Source organism: Aspergillus ibericus (genome assembly GCF_003184845.1).
Source record: "Aspergillus ibericus CBS 121593 unplaced genomic scaffold BO80scaffold_1, whole genome shotgun sequence".
NCBI classification, from domain to species: domain Eukaryota; kingdom Fungi; phylum Ascomycota; class Eurotiomycetes; order Eurotiales; family Aspergillaceae; genus Aspergillus; species Aspergillus ibericus.
This window is the reverse complement of record NW_020292099.1, coordinates 1,372,877-1,399,440: the sequence shown is the minus strand read 5'-3', so window position 1 is coordinate 1,399,440 and position 26,564 is coordinate 1,372,877. Positions and strand designations below refer to the sequence as shown.

The 26,564-nt window shown below is 53.6% G+C and overlaps 9 protein-coding genes and 1 non-coding gene across 10 annotated transcripts; 5 read left to right on the top strand and 5 right to left on the bottom strand.

The window, feature by feature from the left end:
* Positions 1–254: 254 nt before the first annotated feature.
* BO80DRAFT_420725 (uncharacterized protein) lies at positions 255–2,144 on the top strand. The gene has a single exon (XM_025718433.1). The coding sequence runs from the start codon at positions 519–521 to the stop codon at positions 1,947–1,949; it is 1,431 nt and encodes a 476-aa protein (XP_025580762.1). The 5' UTR covers positions 255–518; the 3' UTR covers positions 1,950–2,144.
* Positions 2,145–2,285: 141 nt separating this feature from the next.
* On the top strand, positions 2,286–2,357 carry BO80DRAFT_t12. The gene has a single exon. It is a non-coding gene; the product is annotated as a tRNA-Gln (tRNA).
* A 683-nt stretch (positions 2,358–3,040) lies between these two features.
* Positions 3,041–5,826, bottom strand: BO80DRAFT_12939 (uncharacterized protein). Its single transcript, XM_025713568.1, has 2 exons — positions 4,294–5,826; positions 3,041–4,234 (listed from the first exon to the last, which is right to left on the bottom strand). The coding sequence occupies exons 1-2, from the start codon at positions 5,678–5,680 to the stop codon at positions 3,060–3,062; spliced, it is 2,562 nt and encodes an 853-aa protein (XP_025580761.1). The 5' UTR covers positions 5,681–5,826; the 3' UTR covers positions 3,041–3,059.
* A 2,149-nt stretch (positions 5,827–7,975) lies between these two features.
* On the bottom strand, positions 7,976–9,040 carry BO80DRAFT_396319 (uncharacterized protein; the record flags this gene model as incomplete). Its single annotated transcript, XM_025717340.1, has 3 exons — positions 7,976–8,612; positions 8,689–8,786; positions 8,849–9,040. 3 exons carry the CDS (start codon positions 9,038–9,040, stop codon positions 8,126–8,128), a joined length of 777 nt encoding a protein of 258 aa, XP_025580760.1. The 3' UTR covers positions 7,976–8,125.
* Positions 9,041–9,673: 633 nt separating this feature from the next.
* Positions 9,674–10,592, top strand: BO80DRAFT_420722 (LYR motif-containing protein). Its single transcript, XM_025718432.1, has 4 exons — positions 9,674–10,017; positions 10,141–10,203; positions 10,258–10,307; positions 10,380–10,592. Exons 1-4 carry the CDS (start codon positions 9,808–9,810, stop codon positions 10,387–10,389), a joined length of 333 nt encoding a protein of 110 aa, XP_025580759.1. The 5' UTR covers positions 9,674–9,807; the 3' UTR covers positions 10,390–10,592.
* A 145-nt stretch (positions 10,593–10,737) lies between these two features.
* BO80DRAFT_420721 (uncharacterized protein) lies at positions 10,738–14,131 on the top strand. The gene is made up of 2 exons (XM_025718431.1): positions 10,738–10,885; positions 10,996–14,131. The coding sequence occupies exons 1-2, from the start codon at positions 10,874–10,876 to the stop codon at positions 13,777–13,779; spliced, it is 2,796 nt and encodes a 931-aa protein (XP_025580758.1). The 5' UTR covers positions 10,738–10,873; the 3' UTR covers positions 13,780–14,131.
* A 1,342-nt stretch (positions 14,132–15,473) lies between these two features.
* On the bottom strand, positions 15,474–18,457 carry BO80DRAFT_12803 (putative histone-lysine N-methyltransferase (Ash1)). The gene is made up of 4 exons (XM_025713552.1): positions 17,136–18,457; positions 16,711–17,084; positions 16,457–16,656; positions 15,474–16,403 (listed from the first exon to the last, which is right to left on the bottom strand). Exons 1-4 carry the CDS (start codon positions 18,334–18,336, stop codon positions 15,665–15,667), a joined length of 2,514 nt encoding a protein of 837 aa, XP_025580757.1. The 5' UTR covers positions 18,337–18,457; the 3' UTR covers positions 15,474–15,664.
* Positions 18,458–19,288: 831 nt separating this feature from the next.
* erf2 (palmitoyltransferase ERF2) lies at positions 19,289–21,589 on the bottom strand. Its single transcript, XM_025713550.1, has 3 exons — positions 20,431–21,589; positions 20,272–20,380; positions 19,289–20,213 (listed from the first exon to the last, which is right to left on the bottom strand). Exons 1-3 carry the CDS (start codon positions 21,420–21,422, stop codon positions 19,464–19,466), a joined length of 1,851 nt encoding a protein of 616 aa, XP_025580756.1. The 5' UTR covers positions 21,423–21,589; the 3' UTR covers positions 19,289–19,463.
* Positions 21,590–22,223: 634 nt separating this feature from the next.
* On the top strand, positions 22,224–22,976 carry BO80DRAFT_343218 (uncharacterized protein; the record flags this gene model as incomplete). Its single annotated transcript, XM_025715225.1, has 4 exons — positions 22,224–22,367; positions 22,435–22,478; positions 22,621–22,822; positions 22,926–22,976. 4 exons carry the CDS (start codon positions 22,224–22,226, stop codon positions 22,974–22,976), a joined length of 441 nt encoding a protein of 146 aa, XP_025580755.1.
* Positions 22,977–23,313: 337 nt separating this feature from the next.
* Positions 23,314–26,556, bottom strand: pmt1 (protein mannosyltransferase 1). Its single transcript, XM_025713549.1, has 5 exons — positions 26,160–26,556; positions 25,803–26,092; positions 25,462–25,745; positions 23,946–25,406; positions 23,314–23,885 (listed from the first exon to the last, which is right to left on the bottom strand). Exons 1-5 carry the CDS (start codon positions 26,423–26,425, stop codon positions 23,364–23,366), a joined length of 2,823 nt encoding a protein of 940 aa, XP_025580754.1. The 5' UTR covers positions 26,426–26,556; the 3' UTR covers positions 23,314–23,363.
* Positions 26,557–26,564: the final 8 nt, after the last annotated feature.

The following is a 26,564-nucleotide window of genomic DNA, read 5'->3' as shown; positions in this document are numbered from 1 at the left end:
CAAACAAAATCGTAGCGTGGCCTTCCGTAGTGTTCATCTTTTCAGAGTCAACTGGTTAGTTCTGTGACCTCGGGTGGCCTGCAAACTGTGCAAACCGGCACCTGATCTGGTCCGCGGGCGCCGCTGTTCTTCGACGAAGTTGAGAACCGATCCTGGCACAAGCAGCTCTGCGACCACATCAGAGAATGCTCCCTCCTCGCGCACCGATTCCTCGAATACCGGGGGCTGGCCGCTCCTTGCGGCCCCCCATTCTACACAATTACCGTCCTGCATCCCGGCCTTTCACGCAGAACTCCCGACTTCATGTTATATCCCCGCCGTTAGGTCGGCCTCAACTACCTTTCCTCTCATCCGCCGCAGGCACTCGGCCTCTTCCGCCGTTATCGTTGCATCTCCGACAGCATTTCGCACGGCTTGTATCTACCGAGAGCCGGAATTATTATCGACGCCGCCTCTCCAATGGGCTGAAGATCGGTCTGTCGTTCTACGCCATCTTGGTTCTGTTCCAGGTCATCAAGATGGGCGTGTACCAGGAGGAAATCGAGCATCAATGGCCCACGCCCCCGGAATGGTCATGGAAAAGTCGGTGGTGCTTGCGCTCGGCACAGGCACAGCAGAACCCCGCGCAGATCGGCAAGTTGATGACCAATTGGCCCATGGTGGCGGGATACCTGCGCGACTTGTTGGAACGGCTTGAGAACCCCGACGGAGAAGGCAAGGGTATTGTGGAGCAGGAAGACGGGGGATTTCTCGTCGCTGGTGTCGGCAAAACCGGGTTTGATATCACTGCGAAGAGTGAGCCGTGGCGACGGGGTTACTTCCAGGCTCTCATGGGCGCTGCTAAGGCCGCGGAGAGTCTTGAGGGCTGGTTGACCGATCGGAAGCAGCGCATCTCTGCTCCTGCGGAATATGTCGTTGGCCCTTCGAACCCTCGTCCGAAGCCCATGCCTGCTGGTCAGAAGAAGGTCCCGCGGGAGGAGAACTGTGAGCCTGCCTCTCCCAGCCCGGAAACCTTCTACATGAAGATCTTGACGACACGGGGGTTCGACACAAGACAGAAAGTGGACGCGGCTCTCTCATATGCGGATTGGCTCGACTACAAAGGTTTGAAGAACACTGCGCAGGACATGTACAACTGGGCTATGGATATCGCGGCCGCTGGATCGTCCGTGGATGCCTCGAAAGTCGTGGACGTGAAGACGGGCGTCTTGAAGAACGACGGGAAATTCTTGCCATCTGAAAACATCATCCGAGTGTCCACTGCGCTTGCAGTCTACCAGGCCAAACAGGGCAACCTGCCCAATGCGCTATCCATCTTCACTTCGGTGCTGAAGGCTCGTCGTTCCCTTCCAGCCAACCCAGACAACGTTCTTCCATTCTTCCCCTCTATCCCTCGTCCGAGCAATGACCCCTTCCGAGCCCTTTTCAACTCCCTCAAGACCGTCCTCATTCCAGTTGAATATCCTCCAGCTCAATCCTCGGGAGATGAACCTCCCGTGCGAACTGTCACCTCTGCCTGCGACGAAGCAGGCCTCATGACCTACATCGGAGAGATCATCTTCGCCTCCTCCTCCAAGGAAACCGGCCTAGCCTGGACCCGTGACGCCGTCGACATGGCCGAAGCTAGCATCCTCGAACTCGGCTCCTCCGAGGAGGTCCGTATCCCGCGCGAACGCTGCGCAGACTGTCTGCGAGTCGGCCTCAATAACTGGAAAACCATGGTCTCCCGTCTAGTCGCACAGGCCGAGAAAGAGGAGCTGGAAGCCATCGAAAAGGCCAAGACGGCCTGGTACGGTGGCCAAAAGCAAATTCAGGCTAAGTCTCTCGAGCGGAAGCGATGGGAAGCCGAACGCATCATTCTCGACGACCGGTCTAGAAGGCTCTCACCGTTTGTCGACGACGACAATGCCTTCCAGGGACTTGCGCCTAACAGCTCGATGTTCACCTAGTCCGGTCACACATGACCAGCTACCTATCCTTCACTGTTTTTATCATTTGGCCCATGCATGGAATTGAGGAGTTGAGGCGAGGACATACCTAACATATTCTGAAGCGTTGTGGGGTTTCTCTTCTCTGTGTATGATTATTTACTGTGTAGTCAGATATAACAAAATATGTTACTTAGGACAATGCCTATACCAAGCCGTCCAATACTAAACCATCACATTCGGATTTCCCTATCATTTTGAATGTGTTTAATTAAGACGATGCCAGTTTGTTCAATTCCTCTTATACTATTTAATTTATCTTATATTTTTAGAATACAGAAATCGATCACCATAACAGGTTGTGTAGTGTAATGGTCATCACTCTGGATTCTGATTCCAGCAATCCCGGTTCGATCCCGGGCACGACCTTTTTTGGTTCCATGCCTTCCTCATCCCTCTCCCCCCATCCTTTTACCTCCACAATACATTAGTTATTTATTTTTGTTTAGTCATTTACAATCTGTTTCTGTTTCTATATCCGTATGTGATAGATATCTCATTACCCATAGGTAGGTGGGTAGGTATCTTGTTTTGTTCGCTGGATGTAGAGACTATCCTGTGCAATCGATATACCATCTATCATGTATATTAATTTGGGGATGGGTTCAATGATGGTTTTTCCTTTCGAATGTATTCCTGTCTATTGCGGAGCTGGGTGTGTAGGTAAAATACAAAGCTGTAGGGTTAATTCATGCATGCAAAAATTGGAATTTATCCAGACTGCTGCTGCCGCAGCTACGTGGGAGTTCTATATGATGAATGTAGGGAGGGTTGGGAGCCTGGCACTACATACAGTAGATATACTAAAGGCTGTATCATACAAAGAAGGAAGGTGCAGGCTAGGGGCTTATCTAGGAAGGAAGGTCAGGAGGTTTTGCCAGGGGGAAGGAGCGGAGGGGCATAAGCTTCTCGGATTTAATGCTGACGGCTATAGATCTATCGTAGTGCGAGGATATGTACATATACAGACAGGCTACTATCGCTCAACGGTATTGCAAATGCAAATCAAGTCAATATTGAAGCAGATGAATTAATTAAAGATACAAACAGCCCCCGCGAGTCCCGGGTATCCTAGCTTCCCCCGACGACACTGCCACTGGGCAATTTGATCTGGAAGTCGTCAAAGTTCAGAGTATAGTTGCCGAGGATACCGGAGGGTGTGAGATCGACGGTGAAGCTGTGGGTCTGGGCGTCGGTGTAATCCTCGGTCAGGTAGGACTGGATATTACTTTCTGAGAACTCGGCGGCGGCGAGGGTGCCGGTTTCCTCGAGGATGTAGAGAACAGCGACGCGGGCAAAGTCAAGGACTTCCGTTGTGACGGTGGTGGAGTTGGAGGATGTAGAACTAACCGTCGTTGCAGTGGAGTTAGAGGTGGAAGTTGCGGTGGCTTGGGATGCGTGCCCGGTGTTGGTGGCCGTTGCAGTCGTGGAGACTGTCGATGGTGGGTCGCCGTCGTAGACGATGCCGTGTGCGGTAGCGACCGAGTCACGGGCTGCAAGGGCTTGCGTAGGAGTCAATTCTGATAAGGCGGGGCTGGGAGGCTGCTCAAGGTTGGCTAGCAGATAGTCCGAAATCGAGCGCTCAGTCAGAGGCGAGGCAGACAGAGCACGGCGGGCTTTGCTGCTGCTTGTTGCTACGCTAGCGAACGAAACAAGCATGTTCTCCGTCGTGCAGGAGACATTGTTCTGGCTGAAAAGTGCCATGATGGTAACTGCGTCCAGAGAAATACTGTAGTTTTGCTGGGAGTACTCGAACAAACGGGGGAGGTTGCTACCCATGGTGGCGTTCTTATTGTCGACCTCGGTGGTGACACAGCTGGCATCGCCAGAAATCGTACAGCGCGACCCAGTATAGCCGTTGGCGCAAACGCAGGAACAAAGACTACCGCTGGAAACACTGACGCCGCCATTTTCGCACGGGTTGCTCTTTGCGCAGCTTGTGCCACTCGACTTGTGCCGAAGCACAAGCAGGCAAACGGGGATGAGAATAGCGGCAAGGATGATAATGACAATCAAAAGGCAAAGGAGGCCAAAGAGCCAGGGTGGTAATCCGCAGCATCGGCGGGGTTGCTTTGGCGCGGCTTTCTCCTGGTCTGCCTGAGGGGGCTCGTTGGATTGTATCTGATGTAGGGTGGACCTCCTGAGGAAGAACGGCCAGGAAGAGTGGCCACCCTCTGGGGTTGCAGCAGGGGGGGGGAATGACGCCAAGATGCTCTTGATTGATCCGGACTTGCGTTTGGCGTCATCTGTAAATATTGATCAGTCCTGCCGCTGCATTGATGCTGACATCTTGGGTCAAACCTACCGCGAAATGGAAACCTTGAACCTCCACCACCATTCAGCAGGTCGTTCCTGCTTGCAGTCCGCCCATGCTCCAGGTTCGACGCAAGTTTTGTGGCGCGTAGGATGAGATCAGGCAAGCTGGTTAGGCTCCCTCGAGCCTCTGCGTCACGGACAGCAAGCATGTTGAGGCGCGGAGGTCTGCGGCCACCCGGTCGTTTGTCACTCATCGTTGGTGCAGCCTTGGGAAGTGCGCCCACTTCCTTCTCCAGGGCTTCATTGTCATTGTATGGGCGAGCTAAGGCGGGATGTGGCGTGCTGACGTCCAAGATAATAGGTGCTTTCTCCAAGTTGAAATGTGAGGATGATGTCGAGGTTGACGAGACAGAATCCCTGCGATCCGAACCTACAGCCACTTCTTTCAGTGCCACCTCAGGTAGCATGGTTCCGGCTGTAGTTGGTCTAGCGGACACAGGGGTCCTCTCCGAGGGCGGTACTGGTGAGCTAGCATTCGACTTCTGGATGGTGCGCAAGGAAGGTTTCCCTCTGGTTCCAACGCTGGCTTGTCTGAGGAGCGTAGCGACTCCGGCGTGAGCTATATGTACGTCATCGTCGTCTGATTCGCCGTCTAGATATGTCCCCAAAATCTCTGATTCAGCCTGTCCCGAGTACCAGCTGGGTGGGTACGGTTGAGCAGCTCCATAGTGGTCTTGCGAGATGGTCGGGCTGTCCGGAAGTTCCTCTGGGATGGGCGAAACGGATGAGGCGCGATTTCCACCCGGTCGCGCCACCGGCACCGGGGGTGCAAGGCTAGCGGACTTTTGCGGGGCTCCTCCGGGGGCAGGACGGTGCTGTAACGGCAGTGGCTGAGGCACGGAGGAAAGTTCAGTGATTGATGAGACGGTGGAGATTCCCGACTGTCGAAAAAGATCATCCGTCGCAACTGAAATGCGAGGTGTTGAACCGGCAACACTGTCTGGGCTAGGCGGTCGAGGGATCGGGATTCTGATGGTAGGACGCGGGCCTTGTTGGAGTGGAAAAGGTTGCGAGAAGGAGGGGACCGGGCGTTTGATGTTCAGCGGGCTGGGTGCCGATAAAGCATCCGACATGCTTGTCTCCGAATAGACCGAAGGGGACGGGCAGTCAGGGCGAGGGGGTCGCACCGGCGGAGGTCCTTTGGGAACGTTCAACGTTGCTTGAGGGTGAGCCAAGTTCGACGGTATCGCGGGATTGTCGGGCAGAGGCCATTGTGTCATATGGGCTGGGTTGACTCGGAAAGTCGGCTCTGGTTCTACTCGCTCAGGGCGCTTTCCAGCCTGAAGCATCTCTCGCGCTCGCTTGACGGATCCTTTTCGCGAAACATCCTCATTTGACTGAGGCCGGGAGCCTGCGCTGTCGGATTGAGGATCCATGTATTATCAGTGTCAGACTGTAGAGTTCCTAATAGTCATAAGATACTTTTGTGGAAGATGGGGCGACGATTGACCAGCACATAGGATGAGAGTCGACGAGATGCTGCTGGTGTAAAGATCTTTGTTCAACACCAGAGGGCTGAACAGCTGGACGGTGTTGCGATAGATGTAAACGAAAGAAGACAGCAATTGTTCTGACTGTTGGACGCCGTGCAACAGTCAATGCGTGAAGCAATGGATTCAAAATTCAATCAAGAGAAAGTGGATGATAACAAGTGTCGCAAGGGCACTCAATGCCTCTAGAGGGGATGAGTAAGTTGATGCTGCAATCCTAGACATGGTAGATAACCAGATGAAGCTTGCGTACCGCACAGAAAAGGTCTGTTGTCAAAGTTTAAAGAAGGAAGATAGACCCAGGTCCAAAAAGCACAATATCAAACTCCCAAAGCCTCAAAAGAACGTTTGGCAGTTCTTGAAACCCCTGAGCGCATAGCAAGACATCAGTTAGCCCACCTGGTCACCGAGGGCGCTAGTTCCAGACTTACGGGGTCGTCAATCTAAAAGAACGACAGGGAACGAAAAGAAAGAGCTTCTAGCCCTGACTTGGAAAGAAAGGAGCGAGCGACTGGAAGGTAGAAAGAAAGGGAACAACCCCCAGTGTCGCGTCAAGACTCAGTCCTTTGGGCGATAACGCCTCACACGGTTGGGAAAGCAAGGCCAAGGGTTTTCCAGCAACCCGGCGAACCAAAAGTCAGACGTTGATATTAAAGTGCTTCATTTCCGTCCTATGCGCGGGCATAGGACCGGATAAGGGCGCAGACGTTTTAGAGTCGGTCCGGTTCAGTGCGAGTGGAGTTGATCCAAAGCAATAGCGCGGGGACAGGCACGGAAGGCCGTTTGTGATAATGGTGGCTGTTAAGAGACCAGGCGCGCGAAACCCAGCCTCCCACGTAAACATTGCCTTTCACCGGTGGTTGACCCGACATCCAGAGCTGATACCGCGTTTGGGCGACAGTCACTGGTGACGAATGGCATCCCTCCTCACACCCATCTGATATCTGATGCCTGATTCTTCCCAGTTTTCCCTACTGCAATCCGTGTGCCTGCGTGGAACTGGAGCAGACGGCCAGCGGAGTCCCATGAGTCGGCGGGCCATGCGAAAGGAGGGGACAGGGTAGGCGAGGGCCATGGATTGGCCAGAAATTGGGAATCCTGAATAACCGGAGAAGCTAAAGACAGGGATCAGGGCCGTCCATTGGTCAGGGGCCGAGGGACCAAGCAGACGATGGTTCAACTAGGTCTCACCTTGAGCAGAAGTGCCGCTGCTCCAGCGCGGTCCTGCGGCCCTGGGATTTCAATATGAAACGGTCGACGAAGTCTTTCCGTGTGCACCGGCCAATGAACGGGGCCATGGGGCAAGCGAGACATGGTCGTCAGCGCAGGCCATCCACGACTTGCAAGTGATCCTGGCGCGGGAAGCTCCACCGGTTATCAGAGCCATAAAACCATCCGAGTCTCACGACCGTCATGGCGGTGGGAAAAACTCAATCCTGGCCAGAGTCCTTTCTCTCGCGATGATTGAAGGAGGCAGACCTAGCTAGCTAGTCCGTCGAGGTCAGCAGTTGCGCCATCAGTAGTCATCTATCTCCTCCGTTGTAGATACTAGCAAAAGTCCGTCACTGCCGTCGGGCAGAAGACTGGTTGTGGTTAGTGAATGATTCCCGGAAATTAAGCACCACAGTCGGGACGAGATTAAGCCGGCAGTAGCAACTAGCATCATATGAGGGATAATAATAGTATCCTCCTTTTTATCTCGGATCTGGGGCGCCATGAGAAGTCCGGGAGCGATGTGGTCAAGTGGCCCGCCATGGACGAGAGAAGTGATGAAGACCAGGAAGCCAACTCCGAGGCTCAACGGGCGGCCCCTCTTCACTTCCCTGATGCTGCAGCCACCTGCAACCACCCCCGTTCCCACTTCCAAGAGCCGAATATCGTCTGACGGCAGGGTTCGTTGGGTTCGACTTTATTTTCTCTCCATCCATGGTCAAGTCCTTGAAGGGTGCTTCGGATCACCACGCGGTGGGTAACCCCATGGCATGGAATGCTCGAATAGCGTTGATATACCCGCTTACTACTATCGATCAACCCAGTAAATCGTCCATTGGACTCCATCGGACCATCCATGTCAAAAAATAAAAATAGAATGGGAAAACGCGCCGGGTGGGTGCGTCTGTTCATTCTCGATATTGCCTTTCATTTATTTTACATATGAATTGCCGTAGCTTCCCTGTCCGTACTCAATCTATACTTTATTTCTATGCATAATCTATAATCCACCATGAGCACAGATGGTCTGAGGCGCTTTTTAATACCTTTTATCACCGATAACCTTACTCCTAGCGCACGGTGACCGGACAGCAACCCTCCAAGGACCTGGATATGCCTCTATCTCTGACCCAGCTCGCTCCGCACTAGTTCGACTTCCTTCTCCACGATTCGCATCTCAACTATGACACTAGCCAGCTGGGGCAGACGACTCTCGATGGCTTCAGTGAAGGACTTCTGGGCGCTGCGAAGATAAGGGGGCACCAAGATCCCGTACCAGTGAATAGGGTTCGAAGAACGGAACTTCTTCTTTGATCGCTTGGGCTTCGCATCTGTTTCCTGTTCCGCTTGAGGAGGCTCTGGCGTGGCCAGAGTCTCGCCAGTTTGACTGTTATCTTCTTCACGTCCCGACTGGTCTTCCTGAGATGAACTGGCGTCTGACTCGGCCTTATCGTCAGTCTCGGATTCATCCTCCGTGTGTTGAACGGCAACCGTTTTGATCTCGAAGATAGGTTTAGAATTGCCGTCCTTGGTATCTGCCTCCGGTGAGTTTTCTGCGTCTATCGTATAGCGCTCAGCAGTAAGATTAGTAGGAGGTTGTAGAGACCTAGATTGATCGAACCGATTAGCATGAACCTTGTGAAGATAACAGATGTGGATCGACCCATGGTGCAGCCACTCACACTCTTTTGGTCGCTTTCATGCGTTCATCATAGTAGTCCGCGCCATAGTGTCGACCAGGTGGACACGTATAGTTGGCTTGGGCGAGAGAGAAAAAGCCCTGGCATTGGTCTCAGTTCCCGCTAGATCGGATCGCTTCATGGCGCGATTGAGATGACATACCGAGGAGAGCTTCGAACCTAGCTCGGCTTGCAGCTTCTGATGCTGATCTAGGAGGTGCAGATACCGTTCCAGCAAATTGTCCAACGACTGCAGTAAGTCCACCGGGGACTCTGCTACAGGAGCTTGCTTCGGCTCGGCATCCGGAGCTGGTGAAGCAGAGCGGGAGGCAGGCGGAGTGGGGATTTGCGCCATTGAGATTCGAGAATGGGATCAGCGATCGATTCAAAGTACAGTGGTGCTCCTCGTAGGATAGAAATGGGCTTTAATCGCGGCTGTCGAGGGAGAATAGAACTTAGTGGTAGGCGAGAGGAGAGGGAGATTCCCCGTGGAGGTCGGCCGGCGAGTCCGATAACTCCGTCATCGCGCCTCCGCTCCGAGAGCCAAAAGCAAAAGAATTTCCCGGGCCTGCCTACGATTGTCCCTTCAACGCTCCGCCTGCATCCCCATCCGGAAGGATTCATTTTTCGTGCTCGCTTCCACCTGTTGGATCCAGCCCTCTACGACTGTTTGTGGGATTAAGACGCCGTTGCAGTTGGTTGTTGGACTTCTATACAGAACGCCACCTGCCTTGCGCTGCCCGAGGGATATCCCAGTCCGTCTGCGAATCGCCTCTCGGAGTCGGATCTCGTCGGTAAAGACCTCTCGGATTGTTCCTCTTTGGGACTCAGAACGTTGACACGAATAGCATCGCCTAAGCGACTCTCCACGTTAGCGGCTCCGAACGATTAGAAATCGGGAATAGCTGTATCTGGGATCTTTCCGGCATCGTCATTTCCAGCAGTTCACTTCTTTCCCCCGTATTTTTAAACTATACCAAGTTATAATCGCATCTCTCCACTCCAAAAATCAACTTTGCCATTATGTCTGTGCCGACCTTGCAGCGAGAGACGGCCTTCCAGGTCCGATCTCTGGTATGTCTACCTCTCCCCGCATGAGCTGGATCGCCAAATCCCTGTCTTATGCTGCGATGGACTGGAGCTAACTGGACCGTTTTATGCGGGCAGTTTCGGTCTCTGCTCCGTCAATCCTCCCAGTTCTCGAACTACAACTTCCGCGAGTATGCCCGCCGGCGTACATTGGATGCCTTCCGCGAGCACCAGAAGGAAACCGAGGACAGGCGGATACAGGAGTTGATCCAGGATGGGCTACAGAATCTGCGGATGATGAAGGTCAGTGGAATTATCTGAGTGCCTTTGGATGGAGCGAGCCGTGTTTGCCTAGTCTGCGCAGACAGCGCGCGCTGAGTCAAAGCGGGGGTTATGCCGGTGAACGAGCTGCTAATACTGCTGCAGAGACAAACTGTTATCAGTCAATTCTACCAGCTGGACAAGCTGGTCGTTGAAGGCCAGAAGACTGTGAGTCCTGCCTGGAGCCTCTTCAAAGTGGCCCTAAAGCTAATAGAGCGACAGGGAAAGCAAACTGGCTCGGAAGGCAACATTGTTCGCCAGAAGGATACCGGGTAAGAGGGTCCCATTATCCCCACGAGGGCTTTAGCTTCCCTTTGATTTGGGCTGTGCTGATGTCGGTCTAGCTGGGACTAATTGATTTACCTACATCCTTTGTTTTTGGAAGCGTGAGTACGGAGTTGAGGGGAATGCAGCACCACACGATATTGATATCACCCGCAGATGAAGTGACTGGATAGACCGGAGGGGCTCTGTATTTTTATTAAAGCCGCTGCGCTGTAGGTAGCACCGATGCTTACTTTTCGTTGTCCGCAATACGATTCTTCTCTCCCCATGAATGCCATCTCTCGTGAGTCCTGCTGTAATCACTGACCAAGTACTCTGTAATTGTCGCCGAGTCGCTGCGGGCGCAGTCACGTGCGGGAGATGTTGCCGCGCTTCCTTCCATTCATCGCATCGCGCCCGTCGACTGCGCCGACCTCTCGCGCCGCTGCCCCCCAAAGAGACCCTTTCTTCCATTCGGGCATAGCACCCAGATCTGTAGATACTCTGGGTGAGGGACTCTCCCCCGTTTTCTTTGTCCTTTTCCGAGAGTGGGACTGCAGGTCCGGCGCTCGTCATGCCACCCACTGTAAGCTTCTCGTCGCCATCACCCCCCCGTCTTGGATCAACCATCGATCCCATCGCAACTTGCCAGCTAGGAGTGGCCAATGCCATTGTTAGTCTGCTAACAGCTCCCAGTTCAGATCTTCTCGCTCTGGGCGCCAATTCGGCGATGGCGCCAACCGTAACAGAACCGGTCAGATCGATCATGATGTGTTTGAGGGCCTCCCTGTACGACGATGGACACGCCAAACTCAGACAATCTCGCAAGTGCCCAAGACAGAAGCTGCAGAACCCGTTGTGCAGGGCCCTGGGGGGAAACCAACCATCCCTGAGCACCCAATGCCAAGGGACAGTCACCTTTTGGGTCCAATGAGTCGAGCCCTCCTGCGAGCCGCCCGCGCCGGGTGCATCTACATCCGCCAGGCATCGAAGGACTCCGAAGACGAAGAGAAAGAAGCGACCGATGGAGAAGAACAACCAATAATCCAGAGCACTGAACGCAGCTTCGTCACGCGCAAATGGACAGCGGTACCGAGACATCTAGAATCTTCCGAAATCGAATTTCTTGCCAAGCGACGACCGGGCTTGCCATCGCTGTACGGTGCCGCCGGTACCTCAACTGATGGGAACAATGCTGCTGCGCCGATGAGGCGGACCCGGTTCAAGAAGGTCGATCCAGCGACCGGGAACATCTCGATTTACGAAGCCTGGGTGCCGGAAGGACACAAAATCGAGGGAGAGATCACCGAGGGAGCTCCAGTTGTAGCCGATAATAGCGCTGTCACAGTTACCCCCGAGGCGCCTGCGCCAGGTACGGTCATTGAGGGGGTTGGAGTTGTCAACGCCGAGGGCGTGGTGGTTGCAGATACAACCTCTGCGGCGGTGTCGACTCCTCCCAAAAGACGGCCGCCGCCCCCCAAGCGTAAGGCGAAAGGCGTGGGTAAGGGACGGAGAAAGAAGGTCATGTTTGCTCCTGGTGATGGCGCGGATGCTTCCTTGGTCCATGATGCCAATTCCAGCGGTCTCGAAGGCGCAGCAGAGTATGTGAAGGATGAGGACACGGACCCATCACGGATGTCGGTAGATCAAAATGGCCAGGAGGATGACGATGAGGAAGGCGAGGAAGGGGACGAGAGCGATGAGGGTGACGAATCGATGCTTGATGCAAAGACTCCGGAAACTCCGCTTCCGCGTCCCAGTACTGAGCCGCCGGCCGACTCAGTGCCTGTGTCTGCACCTGCTCCTACACCTGCTCCTGTCCCTGCCCCTGCTGCGGCAACTGAACCGGCCGCAACAACTGCACCAGACACTACGGAAGCTGCCGTGCCTACCCCCGAGGTTTCGTCGGCAGAAGCTCCAGAAACCCCTGCACAACCCGTCGTGTCGCAAACTGAGCCACCAACTACCGAACCTCCCGCAGAGGTGCCTGCTAGCCTGCCCGAACCAGCAGTTCCTGAGAAGCCTAGTGAGGTACGAACCCCTATGGAGGATGTGGAGATGACCGAAGCCGCTCCACTGCCTGAACCTGAAGCTGTGGTATCTGCTCCTCCTCAGCAAATGCCAGCTATGCAGCAGCCGGAACCAGTCCCGGAAAGCGCTGAAACTGCTCCTATCCTACCACACCAGGAGGCTCCCCAGGCTTCAGTTACAGAAGCATCCCCAGTCGCGCCAGCTGCGGAGCAGGCTGTCGAGGAAGCGCCCGTAGAGAAGTCTCTGGAACTGTCTCAGACGGGCCAGGATATGGCCCAGACGACAACTCAGGATGATCCGATGATGGATATAATCATGGAGGATTTTGCACCCCTTCCTGAAACTGCACACGACCAGCTCCCACATGAACAACCAGTCGAGCAGGCTGTTCCTCAGCAAGCTGCTCCTGAGCAAGCCCAACCCCAGCCTAGTGAGGTTGCTGTAGAGGATCAAGATATCGATCTCCTCGGTACTTTGGAAGCGAGTCTGGGCCATGCACCGAGCGAAGAACAGGCTGGCGATCAATTAATAGACGCCGAGGAGGCGGCAGATGTGCAGAGTCACATCGAGCAGCCCACTGTCACAGAAACAGCCGAGCCCCAGGTGGATACAGCAACAGAGGGCATCACAGGAGCCACAGAAGCGGCCACTGAACCGGCTGTAATGGAACAGGGCGAGCAGGTTGCAGAACCATCAACCGAACAGCACAGAGAGCAAGGCTCTGAAGCGCCTGTGCCACAGCCTATTGAACAGGCTCCAGAGGCTCCAGAAGCTCCAGCAGAACAGGTGGAAGAGCCGACAGGAGAGCCACTTCCAGAGCAACCAGTGCAGTCTGAACTACCTGTTGAGTCTGAACACCTTGCGCAGCCTGAGCAGCCTGAGCAGCCTGCAGAGCCTGCAGAGCCTGAACAGCCACGCCCTGCAGAGTTTGAACAATCCGTGCAGTCAGAGCAGCCAGCACAGCCTGTGCAACAAGAACAGCCCATGGAGCAGACAACAGCACAGGTCCTGGAGGAGGCCCCAGCCCAGGAGATGGCCCCAACTACCGATAATGCACTTGAGCAGCAGAGCGAGCAGCCGCCTGTCGAGCAACCATCAGAATCACAGGCCGAGCAACTACCAGAGGCGCCAGAAGCCCCTGTTCCAGTCACTACAGAGGAGCCAGCTCCCCAGGTGGAAGAAGCAGCAGCTCCACCTCAGCAGCCAGAGGAACCCCAACCACCGAAAGAAGTCACGCCACCTGCATTGACTACACCGGAGGACGTACAGCAGCAGGCAGAGCCGGAATCGGCACCACAGCCCGAAGCCGAAGAACCTCAAGAACCTATCACCGAAAAGGTTCTTGCCCCCACCGATTCGGCGCCCATTCCTGAGCGTATCCCCGAGCAAAACCTCGAGGACGCAAACCCCCAGGAGGCAGAGCAACCAGCCGACTCTAATGCAGCTTAGTCTCATATGGAGTCCATCCTTACCAGACATACTTGACAAACTTCTTCCCTGGAAACAGAAATCTTGTTTTCAGTTCGGGCGCAGCGAGGAACGGTGCTATGGCGCGATAGCCGGAGAGGCTTGGGTTACGTGAATTGAATATTGCTGTGCACAGCCATGCCAGCGTTGGGTTTTCTTTTGTTGTATTATAGGGTCTTCATTCAGATCATCAGGTGCAGCGTATAACACGGTACATATGACTCGCTTTGGCTTTTTCGTCCGTTCTATAATCAACAGTGGAAGTCTAGTGTCTTACTATTCCACCCCCTACTACTCGTGGTCTACCCTCCATCCTCCGTTATACCCCTCCCTCTACCATTTCTTCCTAGATGAGGTCTATTATTCCGCGCCATCTGGCGAAACTGTCGAGACTCGTACCAGATCAGGTGATCTAGACAGAATCTCTGTCCTCCGTACTCGTACCCTGCTTTCCCCCTATTCCTCATCGAGTCAGTCATTACAAGAACGTCCATCATCAACAGTATAAACAATTTGACCCCTGATATAGATATATCTTGTTATCGTCACTCGCTAGTAGTAGTAGTATCGCATTCTCAGTCCTTGAGGTTTATAGAAAGTTACACGGCTAGGACTCCAGGAAGATTTACTTCCAAACAATAAAGAAAAAGCACTGGAAGAAGTGTTCCTAGTGGATAATTGAGTACCAGTCAGATAGTATTGTTATTTATATAATAGGAATCAAATCAAGCCTTAGATACTAGTAGTGCTTAAGTTGACAGTCGTTCCACATGGCATTGTTGGTCTCCGGGAATATATTCCTGCAGCAACCAAGAGCACCCGTATAGTGAGTGACTCTTCTCTCATCCTCGAGTAAATGAACCGACCAACTTACCGATAACTAAGAGTACGCCAAAAAAATGAAAGAAAAGCAAAACATTAGAGATACTAGGCTAAAACTATCAACTAAAACTAAACAGGATAGAAATCACATCCCAGATATATCCGGGAATTCTGGACATAGTGGCGACAGAGCATGTCGCTGCCACCAAAACAATGACCAAGTGTGTGCAGATCACTAGCACTCATATCTCGGGTCTCATATAACTGAGTATAGAGAGAGGAGTAACCAATCGAAGTAAATAGCTAGCTCCATCATAGACAAGATAGGCAAAAGCAAGCAAAACAAGCAAGCAAACGAGCACACACTCCAACCGTCTCGTCTGGACTTAGCCTTGGACTCGGACATGTGTCGTCATTTGAAGACTAGGATTCAAGATGCATCATGATAAGAATTTCTTTTTCGTCGACATGATTGAGCATAGGAAAAAGAGCAGAACATTAGGACGGACATAAAATCGAACAGAGGGAGAATAGAACCAACAACAGGATGGGGATGATACATTTCGAAAGCGCCGTCATAAGGAAATATGGAAAAGAAAAGCAAAAAGAAAATATAGGAAAAAAAGAAAAGAAAAGAAGAAAACCGAACTAAGGTAGCAAACATGCAGGAAACAGTAGGGAATGCCTACTCACCTGCCTACCTACCTATCGCATTAGGGACTAGAAAGGGGGATTGGCCGAAAATATAGATCAAGAAAGGATAAAAAAAGAAAAGAAAAAAGCAAAAAGGGTTAGATCTGAAAGCAGGCAATCATCCAGAGGATTCCAAGGGCGTACAACAAAAAGGGGTAACCGGGAGAAGACGAGAAGGGCCAAGTAAGGTAAGCCAGAAGAGATAGATCATGGATGCGGAATCGGTTGACTACATTAAAAGCCATGTGGAGGAGCAATTGAGTCTGCAGGCACATGAGATGGAGGGTATCCTGCCGGCTGGATGGAGGAAGACCGGCGAGGTGACCAGCCATCCAAGACTGCGAATGTCCAATCATTTCCTACTACCCTTGGTGGCTGCAGCGGCGCGTTTAGTAGTTGCGCCTCTGGGCTTGGGTGTCTGCGTGGTTGCTTTGCTCGCGACCTTACGAGCTCCTGGAGCTTCTGCCTTCTTCGTTGACCTCCTTCGGGCGGCGGTGCCCTTGGCCGCAGCGAGGATTTTGGCCTTGGTGGCTGCAGACGGGCGACTGAGTTTCGATGTTGTCGCCGAGGGCTTTTCAGCCTTCGCTTTCGCTGCCGTCTTCTTTGGCACGGTGGCCTTGGTCTTGTCCTTGGCCTTGGTCGCTTTGACCTTAGGGAGCTTGATGCTCTTACTTTTGGCCTCTTCCTTTTTCAAAGCTACCTTCTTGGTTGCTGTCTTCGTAGCCTTCCCAGCGGTTCGCTTGGCAGAGGTTACCTTGGCCTTCTTCACCTGCTTTGTCCGAGTAGCGGTGGCTTTCGACACCGTCGCACGCGCCCTCGAAACAGCCTTCTTGACGCCAGACTTGATCGACTTGGCCACCGTAAGCTTTCGCTTCTTGTTGGCGCGTGAAGGAGATTCGTCGAGCACATCGCCAGATTTGCGTTTCGTTCCTGTTGCCTTGCTGTTTCTTCGCTTGGTTCTGGCCTTCTTTTGGGTTTCGACCTTGGACTCCTTCGCACGCTGATCCTTCTCCTTTGGCCGCGGACCCAGGATTCCGCGGCAATTCGAAGAGCCACATCGGCATTGCTGGACATTCTTTTGGGAATATGGACTAGGATCCAATATGAGCATTTGCGATTCCCCGGATTCCATCGGACAACTTACTCAAAGTTATAGTCATAGGTCAGCTCCTCCCCCGTCATGATGCCGCGATCCCCGGCAAACAGAGCCATGCGCGGTTTGCCAGCGACCGTCCACTTTTCCATGCGGCAGTTGGGCTCGCAAGAGTGATTGACGAAGCGAGCAATGGAGCCTCGAGTGGCGTCGATTATCATGTTTTGGTCGAAGTACATTAGGTAGTAGCACTGACGGGTTCTTAGCAATTGACTGTCAAGAAGATATGACGAGCAACGACCCACCTCGTTATGTTTATAGATCGTCCGCATTCGCTTCTCGCACTCGGTTTGTGTGATGATCTCCCCCGTGTATTCCACGATGATCTGGTTTGGCTCAAACGTGCGGTTGCTGCGCACACCGTATCCGCGATCCGTCGTCTTGATGACTTCCACACCGATATTATACTTGCCTCCAACTTTGGTCCTCTGCTTTAGCTCATCGAAACTTCGATTTCCGCACTCAGGACCCACCCCACAGTTGCCTTCATCGCACTCGTAGAACATGTAGCGGTTCTGACACTCCTCGTCGCAGCCGGTTTCTGGCGTGCACATACACTTAGACAGCTCACAGTGCTTGTTTGCGCGCCATATACTGGATGCATCCCCCACGAAGACGTCTATTATCCACGTTAGCCATCATCTTCTTCAGTCGTCCGATGTATACATACTTTTGTTGGTTTTCCTCCATTCGTCCGGTTTGGGCTGACCAGGAGGCAGTGGCGAGAAGATGTCGAAAGGCAATTGGAAGTCCCTCCCCTGCTTCAATAGTCTGTCGCCTGCAAACATTGGCATCGGCAGCAGTTTCCGTTGCGGGTTCTGGGTTTGTGTTTGGCTCTTCCGTCTGCTCCGATTCCTGCTCTGAACCGGGGGAGCGTCCGTATGTTCTTGTCCTGTGTACAAGCCATGCGCCAGCCAGCGCTTCCGCTTTAGGCGCGGAACAGCTTCGGCAGGGGTCGGTTGCTCCTGAGAGGATTCCTCGGTAGACTGAACTTTGGACGGGAGATCACTTTCAGAGACCCGCCTCTTTTTAGAAGCGGGACTAGACGGAGGTGAGACCGGAGGAGCCTCCTTGGGTGCGGTAAAATTGCGCGGGCGTAAACTGGCACGCCGGCCTGGATCTGTGCTCTTTTCAGTCTTATCACGCGAGCGCTTCCCCAAAACGCTGCTAGCCCGGTCGACGAGGTCCGACGCCCTGTCTACTATACTCAACCGGGTTGAGCGACGTAGTGTCTTCCGGTTTTCCAGACTGGCAGTCATAGCATCCTCGGTCGACTCCTTGTCCTCCCGGGTCAAAGCTTGTTCCACGCGCTTTCGTAGGGTCCGTTGTTGTAGAGACGTGCTCATGTCGCCGGGCTGCGGTTCCTGAGACGATTTGGAGACGGGGGTATCTGGCGCCATTGGGTGATCGTCGCCGTCCACATTGTTCTGGGGGAGTGTGGTCTCGCTCCACAAAGCCGTTTCCATAACCGCTATGCTGTGCCGGAGGTGGGAGGTGGACTTGGAGCGCTTCCCTTCCGCAACTCCGACCCCATCAAGCAGGGTGTCACCGGAGGCCGTACGATCGATTTCATCCGCCGGAGTGGGTATGCCATGGTTATCGACCTCCAGATGGTCCTCGAGCTGGGCTGCCCCCCGCAAAGAAGCGCGTGTTACACGTGTAGATCTTCGACGGAGGGTGGGTTTCTCATCGGTGGACGCGTTGTCATTGTTGCTGGAGGTCTCGGAGCGACTGTTCTCGGGGGTAAGGAGTTGTTCGGTATATTCGAAGCCCATTGTGCCTTCGAAGTGCTCGCGTGTATGCTTCGTGAGGTCCGAAAGGGTCGCGGGTGTCGCGGGAGACGCGCCGGATGAACCAGATCGAGCTTCCATCCCCAGGGCCGCGGGAAAGGATATGCGGTGAGGACTAGGTTTGGTGCGAGGGGCAGGACCGCCAGGGAACTCGGATAAGCGGCGCCTTCCGAGAGGGTTTCCTCGTCCAAGGCGGGGGTCAGCTTCCGGTGAAAGGCTGAGCTGGAGCGCCAATGTACCGGGGGGGGGGGGGTCGGTGGTCTCCCCTAAGCAGGAGGAGCAGATATCGGTGGTGGTGTGGGTGCCTTATACCTCCTCACAGATCATAGCAAGCCCTGAAACCAAGATGGACGGCACGAAAAAGCCGACGCAGAAGGCGTGCGGAGCGAGGTCAAGGGCCAGGAAAGGAGGAGGCAGAGGAGGAGGAGGAAGAAGGAAGAAGAGGCAGAGGGTGCGGAGAGGGTTCGAGGAGGGCTGTATCGTCAGCGCCCCCCCCCCCGACGACGGCGCCGCGGAATGCACTCGGACCCTGGGCCAGTCCAACTCCCCCGTTTCATGTCCTCTCTGGTCTCGTTTAATAGCCCATCAGGAGTCGCCTTACAGTCCCAGTCGCCTTCCCTCCGCCCCGCCTCGCACCCCGGGAATCGAGGTTCAGACGACCGGACGACGCTTTCTATTATGAGGCATATATTACCAGCCCCCGTTGATCCGAAGTGCACCGCGCACTTTCTCCCCTTCTCGGGCGCCCATTTCGGTCTATTACGGATATGCTTGGTCTATCTGTCTGTCCAGAATCTGGTTATTGTACATAGCCCTAAATCTCATCCGATATCAAAGTCCAATCCAGCCTCTTGCTAACCGAGGCAACCGGCCCCCCACGGTGACGCGCGCGTATATATAGAAAAAGGGAAAGGAAAAGTCTCATGAAAAGAACGTAGCCAACGGCTGCTTCATACGGGCAACTCGCTTGAAAGCAGGAACATGACAGGAAGTAAGGTGGGGTATGTCAACGTATATCCGGAGAGCCCAATTGGCTCAAGAAACGAATGGAAAGGTGGCTGCAACGTGCATTAAGATCTCACTATTTCAAATGTTGGGAAGTAGAAAATGAAGAAAAGTAAAAACAACAGCCCTTCAGGGAGCAGAAGAAAAATCATACGAAGCATGTGTAACCGCTCTGACTAAGCGTAGGTTGGAAGCAACCTGGTTCACGATTGCGGCTGGGAAGGAGGAGGCACCTGCTGCATCTCGATGTCCGCTTGAGGCTCGACGTTTCGAGGGAGATACTTGCGCTTCATCGTGCTCAGTCGCTGGTCGCCTTCATGATAAGGCTGTTTGAACTGCATATAGGTCGGAGACCGTGGCCGCAGGAAGACGGACAGCCAGTTTCGGAAGACGTTGCCCTGGGTAAAGGGCCGATGGCGGTCGGCTTTCGCAAACTTGTGGGAGTTGAGATATTCTCTGGTCGTCTCACCTCGGCCGACCAGGAAGAGATGATACGCCCATAATGAGGCCGGGTATGGTGCAGCAACCGCTCCGTAAATGACCATGGCCCAGGGTACCCTCCATTTATCGATGGCCGTGCCGAAGCTGACGTGCTCTCGTGATCGATACACCAAGATGTGAGCGAGGCTGGCGCCAAGCAGGAACAGAGCCAGGAGTGTTGAGGACGCAACAAACGTAAAAAAGTATCGGTAGTTACGCCGGCCCACGCAGTTGTTGAGCCAGACGCAGTGATGATCAAGAGTCTCAACGCAGTTATCGCACACGCGGCAATGGTAGCATCGGGGTGGACGCCAGATACAGCAAGTCTTGCAGTATTTCACAGGCACGTCCATAGCTGCAACGTCCGACGTCGCCAGCTTCACCATCACCCAGTCATTGGTTGGTGGACCAATCGCCAACGGATCGTCCGCGGGATCCGATGGTGGCATCTGGTGAAGGTTGCGAGGAACGATCTGGACCATAGCTGTTAGCATTACAAGACATGCTATCTCGTTTGGATATCTCCCTTACCCCAGGATCAACAACCGAAGCGTGTATGAAGGACGAGAAACACAGGTAGAAGAGGTAAGCAAACAAGATGGGAATGGCGGGCGAAATATGATGCCAGAGCCACGGAGCCCTATGCGCCGTTAGCTACTCAATACTTCAAGAGACAAAAAGGATGCTTACGAATATGCGAAAAAAAGAGCCGAAGGAACAATCACAAAGATTGCCGTTGCAATGTTAACGGGCTTGTCCCGGGAGTTTTGGAGTCTTCCGCCGCCGAAGAAAATAGTATTCCCGACGAAATACTCATAGTTCTTGCCCAGACGGCTTTTGCTATTACCTACCTGAGGCTTTTTCTCAATAGACCCAGGGGCCGAACCGGCCGATGAAAGTCTCTCATGCGTCCGGACGTCGCGGTTATCTTGCTCCTGATTCCTGTTTTGCAAGGAAAGGAAAGAAAGCGTGGACCTTTGGGGAGCGTCAGGCTCGTTCGAGCCATTGTAGTTCGCCCCCATATTGAGATGCGGTTGTTGAACCTTGTAGGCCCTCTCTTTGTCGTAGAGAAGCTTGGCGCTTTCGCCTTGACTTCTTCCCGTCGTGTTACCGATTGGACTAGCATTCGATGTGTTGCGGTCCGGGATGATAGGGTCTGTAAACTCCGTGCCTCTCGAGGGAGGAGCTTCTTGCTCCATTGGGGGAATGGAACCTTGCGGTATCGTGCTATTGGATATCAAGCTCTGCCTGTTCTGACTCGTCTGGTCATTCCAATCCTCCGACGTATCGGTTGTGGTTCCTTTCGTCATAGGTCGACCTCGATGAGCCTGGAGTCGCTGGGAAGACATGGGCCGGAAGAAACCTTGTGCAGCGAGCGAAGGAATGTGTGATCGACTCTGCCTGCTACCGGAACTTCCTGGCCTATTCGTCCATTGGCTGGTGGATGTGATAGAGCTCCGGGCAGGCGGGGGTCCTCGTCGCGTTACAGAAGCTCGTGATTGGGCTGGATGCGATGAGACTCCGGTATATGTTTGGGACTGTTCTCCATCGTCCGAAGCCATGTCCGTCACTCGGGACGAGATTCCTCCCACGGAAGGGGGCCGCGGAATTCCCAGGGCATGTTGCGCGGGCGCCGAGGTAGGCGTATCGCTGGTCTCTGAGATTGCGGAAGATAAAGGCATGTTGTTTGAGGTTAAATATACGACTTCTGCTAATGATCACGGCGATATATCATATTGTGGCCAGACAGGAATGCAGCGATTCGGGTAAGTGGACCAAATGTCGGACGTCAACCAGGAGCGCGGTGCGTGAAGGTTCGGCAGGAGTGGGGTGAAGGAGTGACGAGAAAATGTATACTGAGGGTGTAATCGAATCAAAGTGAGGTAAAAAATGAATGTAAGCAACCTATATTGGACAGTGCTCAGTTAGCTTCATATGAAGGACGGAAATCCAGGCCGTGTCCCCCCCCCCCCCCCTGTCCACATGAAAGGAGCCGAGTGACGGACCTGGAGATGGAGTTGCGGTGATTGCAAGGCAGCCGGATCACGTCACATCACGGTCGCAAGCCAAAACCCACGACTTGCACTGGCTAAAGGGACAAAGATGGACCCAAGCACCCTAAAGCCTGGCAAGTGGATGGCATGCGCAGTAAACACGAGGGTTTATCGCAATCGATACCGTATGATTAGGAGCAGTTTGGGGGGCAAACTTAGTTACTAACTGACTAGGCAGTAACAAGCTAGACCGAGCTGGGTTCAGGCCGTCAGGCAGTACGGAGTCAAATAGATACCTCTCTCGTAAGGCCACCAACGCGGGCCGGCTGAGTCAGCACCCGCCGGAAGCTGGCCAACGAAATGTCACCTGATGATGCGCCGGCAACATCATCGTCCGACGCCCACCGATTCTCCCACCTCCTCCTTCCAGTCCGACTTTACCCCCCCCGAACCTCGCAGGCAGACGTCCTCTCCTCGCAACCCATCACAATGTCTTCAATTGCTGCCATGGCCTCCCGCCGGGCCTTTGCCCGCCAATCCCTTCTCCGCGCTCCCCCGCGCCGCTTCTACAGCGCCTCCAAGGTCGAGGAGGCTGGCCTCGACAAGGGCCCCAAGCGTGACCCCGAGCTCTACGTACGGACCCATTGGCCGACTTAATCCAATTGCGATCTTTATCTAATTGGGTAAAAACTCATAACAGGTTCTGCTCGGTGTCATGTCCGGTGCTTTCCTGCTTGCCGGATGGTGAATACTTTTCCCTTACCCTTTTATCTTTTTCACAGTGTCAGCCCGACAATCTTGCACCATTCGACGGCCAAAAATTTCCTCGACGCTGTTCTGCAACTTCCCAATCGACGCAATGTGCTAACCATGCCTCGAATAACAGGTACTTCGGCAGCAAGCCCACCTCCGTCACCTCCGAGAGCAACGTCCGCATTGGCGAGAGTGCCATGCCCTGGGAGCAGGCCGATGAGAGTGGCAAGGTCTACAAGTACCAATACCACCCCCACGGTGACAAGAGCCAGCCCCTGCGCAACGCCCCCAGCGCCTTGAACACCGTCATTGTCCCCAACGTTACCCTGCCCGTGGTATTTACTGCCCCGTCCTTCTCCTTCTATGTGGTTGATATTCGCCACCAATATCCGGCAATGCCAGCAGAATTGCTAATATACCATTCCCTGTATTTGCTAGGACCTCCACGAGCGCTTCAACAAGTACGGAAAGGAGGAGTGGGACTACTAAATAGTCGCACGCTGCAGCTGCAGGCAAGGCGGTTAAGACCGCAGAAGTTGAGGCATGTCGGCGCTGATCGCTGTACACTAAAACTTGTGAAGACTAGAGTATGGGGTGAGACCGTTCTTACAAGAGCTTTGTGCATAGTTTGTTTTGACGAGATTCATTCGAAGATTGCTTTCGTTGCGCTACAACCAAGCCCCCCAACAACCGTGAGGCATGTACAATCAAGTAGGCCACTAACGCCAGGAACAAGTAATCATGTACAAAGGTGGCATTTCGTTAGTCCAAAGTAGGAAGAAGTTATTGTTCGAAGAGGAAATACAGGAGAAGTAGATGAGCAGAACCAAAGATCAAAACCAGGACAGCGATCCCTCACAGATGCTGCCGTTCTATTCAAGATTGGGTCGCCTCGTTGACCTCGCTGGCTGGTTTCGGGTCAGGCGAATTTTGCTGCTCGAGAGAGCTGCCTTGTCCGACTGCTGAAGCCGGGCGGTCCTCAGCAGCCACAGGCGGCTGCCGTCCAACAGTTTCAGGGTTCTGGCCTTCCACGTCGGGGTGCGGTGGGGCGAGTTGGCCGTCCACCATATCAACAAGATGGCCATTCTCCAGGCGAGTCTTCGTCTCGTGGCGGGTCTCAAATTGGACTTTACCCTCCTTCTTCAACGCAGCAACAAGTTCTTCATCCAGAACATTTCCGTCTTGATCGCGGTATTCCACGCGGGCCTTGGCGCTATGACGAGCCCGCTCCGTGACAACAGGTTTCTCCGGCTCCTGGTTCAAGATTGCCTGGTTCTGTTGCGGAGCCTGCTGCTGTGGTGGCTGTTCCACCACCACGGGAGGCGCTTGTGGCACCGGCGCTTCGGTCGTGGGAATGGCCGCATGCGTGTCCACAATTTGGGTAACATATTGGTCGAGCTATAGTCATGTCAGCACCGGCAACGTAGCGAGCTTACTGCTGTCACCAGGAAGACTTACGCTAGTGTAGAAGGTGTTACAGTCGAAATCCCAGGTACTCAAAAGTTTCACCTGGTTGCAAGCCTCCTGTGTCCAGGGGTTGCCATAGATCAAAGGCGAGTAGAGGGTGAAGGTGAAAATGCTGATCGCAAGGAAGACGCCGGCCAGGATTTTGCCGATGGCCGGGCGAGATGGCAAACCAAGGGTCTGAATGCGGTTGGTGAGGAAGTCAAATTCCTGGCAGAGCGCAATGATAGCAAAGTAGAGGGCAGGGAAATAATGGTGAAGGAAGAGCTGTCGCGCCATGAGGTAGAACGGGAAGTAGTGGAAAGCCCAGCCAAGTACGCTGGTACCAACTTCATAATCGAACCGCTTAAAGTTCACGTTGCTGTAGTCACCACAGCTCCGCTGCCAGCGAAGAACGGAAAGACCCTTGAAGATAATGTAGATACCAATGGCCGCAGTGGACGACCACCAGATGAACGGGTTGCCAAGGAGATAAACTTGACGATGATCCTTGCCCCAGAAGTTGATACCGCGAAGCAGGGTTGGCCATGATGGCGGGCGAGAGTCCCAAGCGTGTGATTCAGTCAGACCCGCGTTGGTAATCCACATCACCTTCTGCAACTCCCAGAACTTGCCAAAGAACCCGGGGTTCCTGTAGTTCACTTTCTCCGCGTCTTCTGCAAGCATGGGGTGGTTGTTCGACTCAATGTACCAGATACTGTTGGGCAGAGTAGCTTGTCTTGCGCAGGTCACCTCTTGTTGATCAAAACCCCACTCAGGAAGCTTGACTTTGTGGGAAAACAACACACAGCCAGTCATGAAGTGCACAAGGCGGAACTTGGTCTGGATGGTGCGCAGTCGCTTCTTCGCCTCCTCGCCCTCTGACAACGACTTGACAATTTCAACTCGGAAGAGATCGTTTGCATCACCGGGGAAGCCATCGTATCCATACGCAGACACCTCAAACTGCCAATCCACATCTGTCACGGGGGGGCGCTCGTCATGCGAGTGGACTCGTCTCCGTGTGATAAAGTGGTTCAACCTGATCACAGCTCCGTCTTCAATGTGTTCGGCAGTGATGTTGTCCCAGGCCAAGGGGCCGTCCACTGTTCCATAGGGACCAAGAGGTTGGGTCTGGTTCTCGAGAACGAAGACGTTGTTTTCATCCTTATGAGGGTAGAGCGTAATCTGTTGCTGCTTACTTCCCGTCGGGTACATGTGGTTGTGAGAGTGAAGATAACCTCCCTGGGTGTTGAGGTGGCGGATGCTGACGCGAGAGCCAAAGACAACATCGGCAGGAACGTCCTGCATTCCTTTCGAGTTCAGTGTTGCTTGGAACTCAGACGACATGAATCCATCTCCATCACCAGGGTTTACAAGGCACAAGAAGTGGATTCCGAACATGGCGCAGTAAAAGCTGAGGGGAATAACAATCAGACAGAAAACGCGAGCGAAGAAATGCTTGAACCACAGGCGCTACGAGTTCAAGGTTAGCATTCGCCTCCAGCAGATAGATGATAGTAGCACAAACCGGTGTCACATTCTTAGGGTCACCAAGCAGCACCCACAGTTGAAGGACTGTAAGCGAACCAACCCAAGCAACTGTAAAGAGTCCAACCCATTTGACGCTGAGAGTAGCACCCAGGCAGAGGCCAGTCGCAGCAAGCCAGAACCACCAGGGTCCACGGAAGGCGTGCAATGGCCCCAATTCCTGTTGATTGGTGAAGCATGTGAAGGACAATGCCGTGAGCGCAGTGAAGAACACCAATGGGGAGTCTAATAGGATCAGGCGAGACTGAGTGATGAGACCGTTCTCTGCGCTAGATCAGCATATATGACCGGCTGGTACCTCGGGCAGTTGCGGAGGCCTACCAAAGATCACGACACCAGCACCTAGCACTGCAGTCAGAGTGCGACATCCGGATGCCTTGAGCGTCAAAAACATCAATGGAATGGTCAGGACACCCATAATCGCCGGCAGCATCCGCATTGCAACGTATGGCACACCAGGTTCGAGGTAATCCTTTCCAATATCCTTGAAATCGAACTCGCCATCAAAGCCCGCCAGCCAGCCAGCCAGTGTGACAAGCAACTTGGCAAGAGGGGGATGGACATCCATAAAAAAGCGGCCCTTGATGTACTTTGTCGCAAAGCCTCCGAAGCTGTTCGCCATGTATTAGAACGTGGTCTCCACCAGATATTGCGGACTAAAAATGTAGCGACACATACTGGACTTCGTCGAAGACGACGCTTGAAGGTTGATAGATCCTGAACAACCGCACCACTGCCGCCACGATGGTCACCAGAGCTAGAGTCCTGTAGTCGGAGGTGGGAAGATGGAAGATATTGTTATCCGAAACGCCGTCTGATTTATAACTCGAGGACTGGGGGGCCGCCTTCTTGCGGTTCTTGGGACCTGGCGAGCGGCTGGGGGACCGTGACGATGATTTTGGCGGAGGCGTAACCGCCAGCGTATCTTTGGATTTGGGCCCCATTGTTGAGGCGCTTCTCGAAGACGGAATAGAAAGAAAGGAAGGAGAGGACCGGATAGTGGTGGAGGGGAGTTTATATTATCCTAAGAGATTCAAAAACAGGGCAATTGACCATTAAGAGCTACCGCGGGAGAGCGAAGCA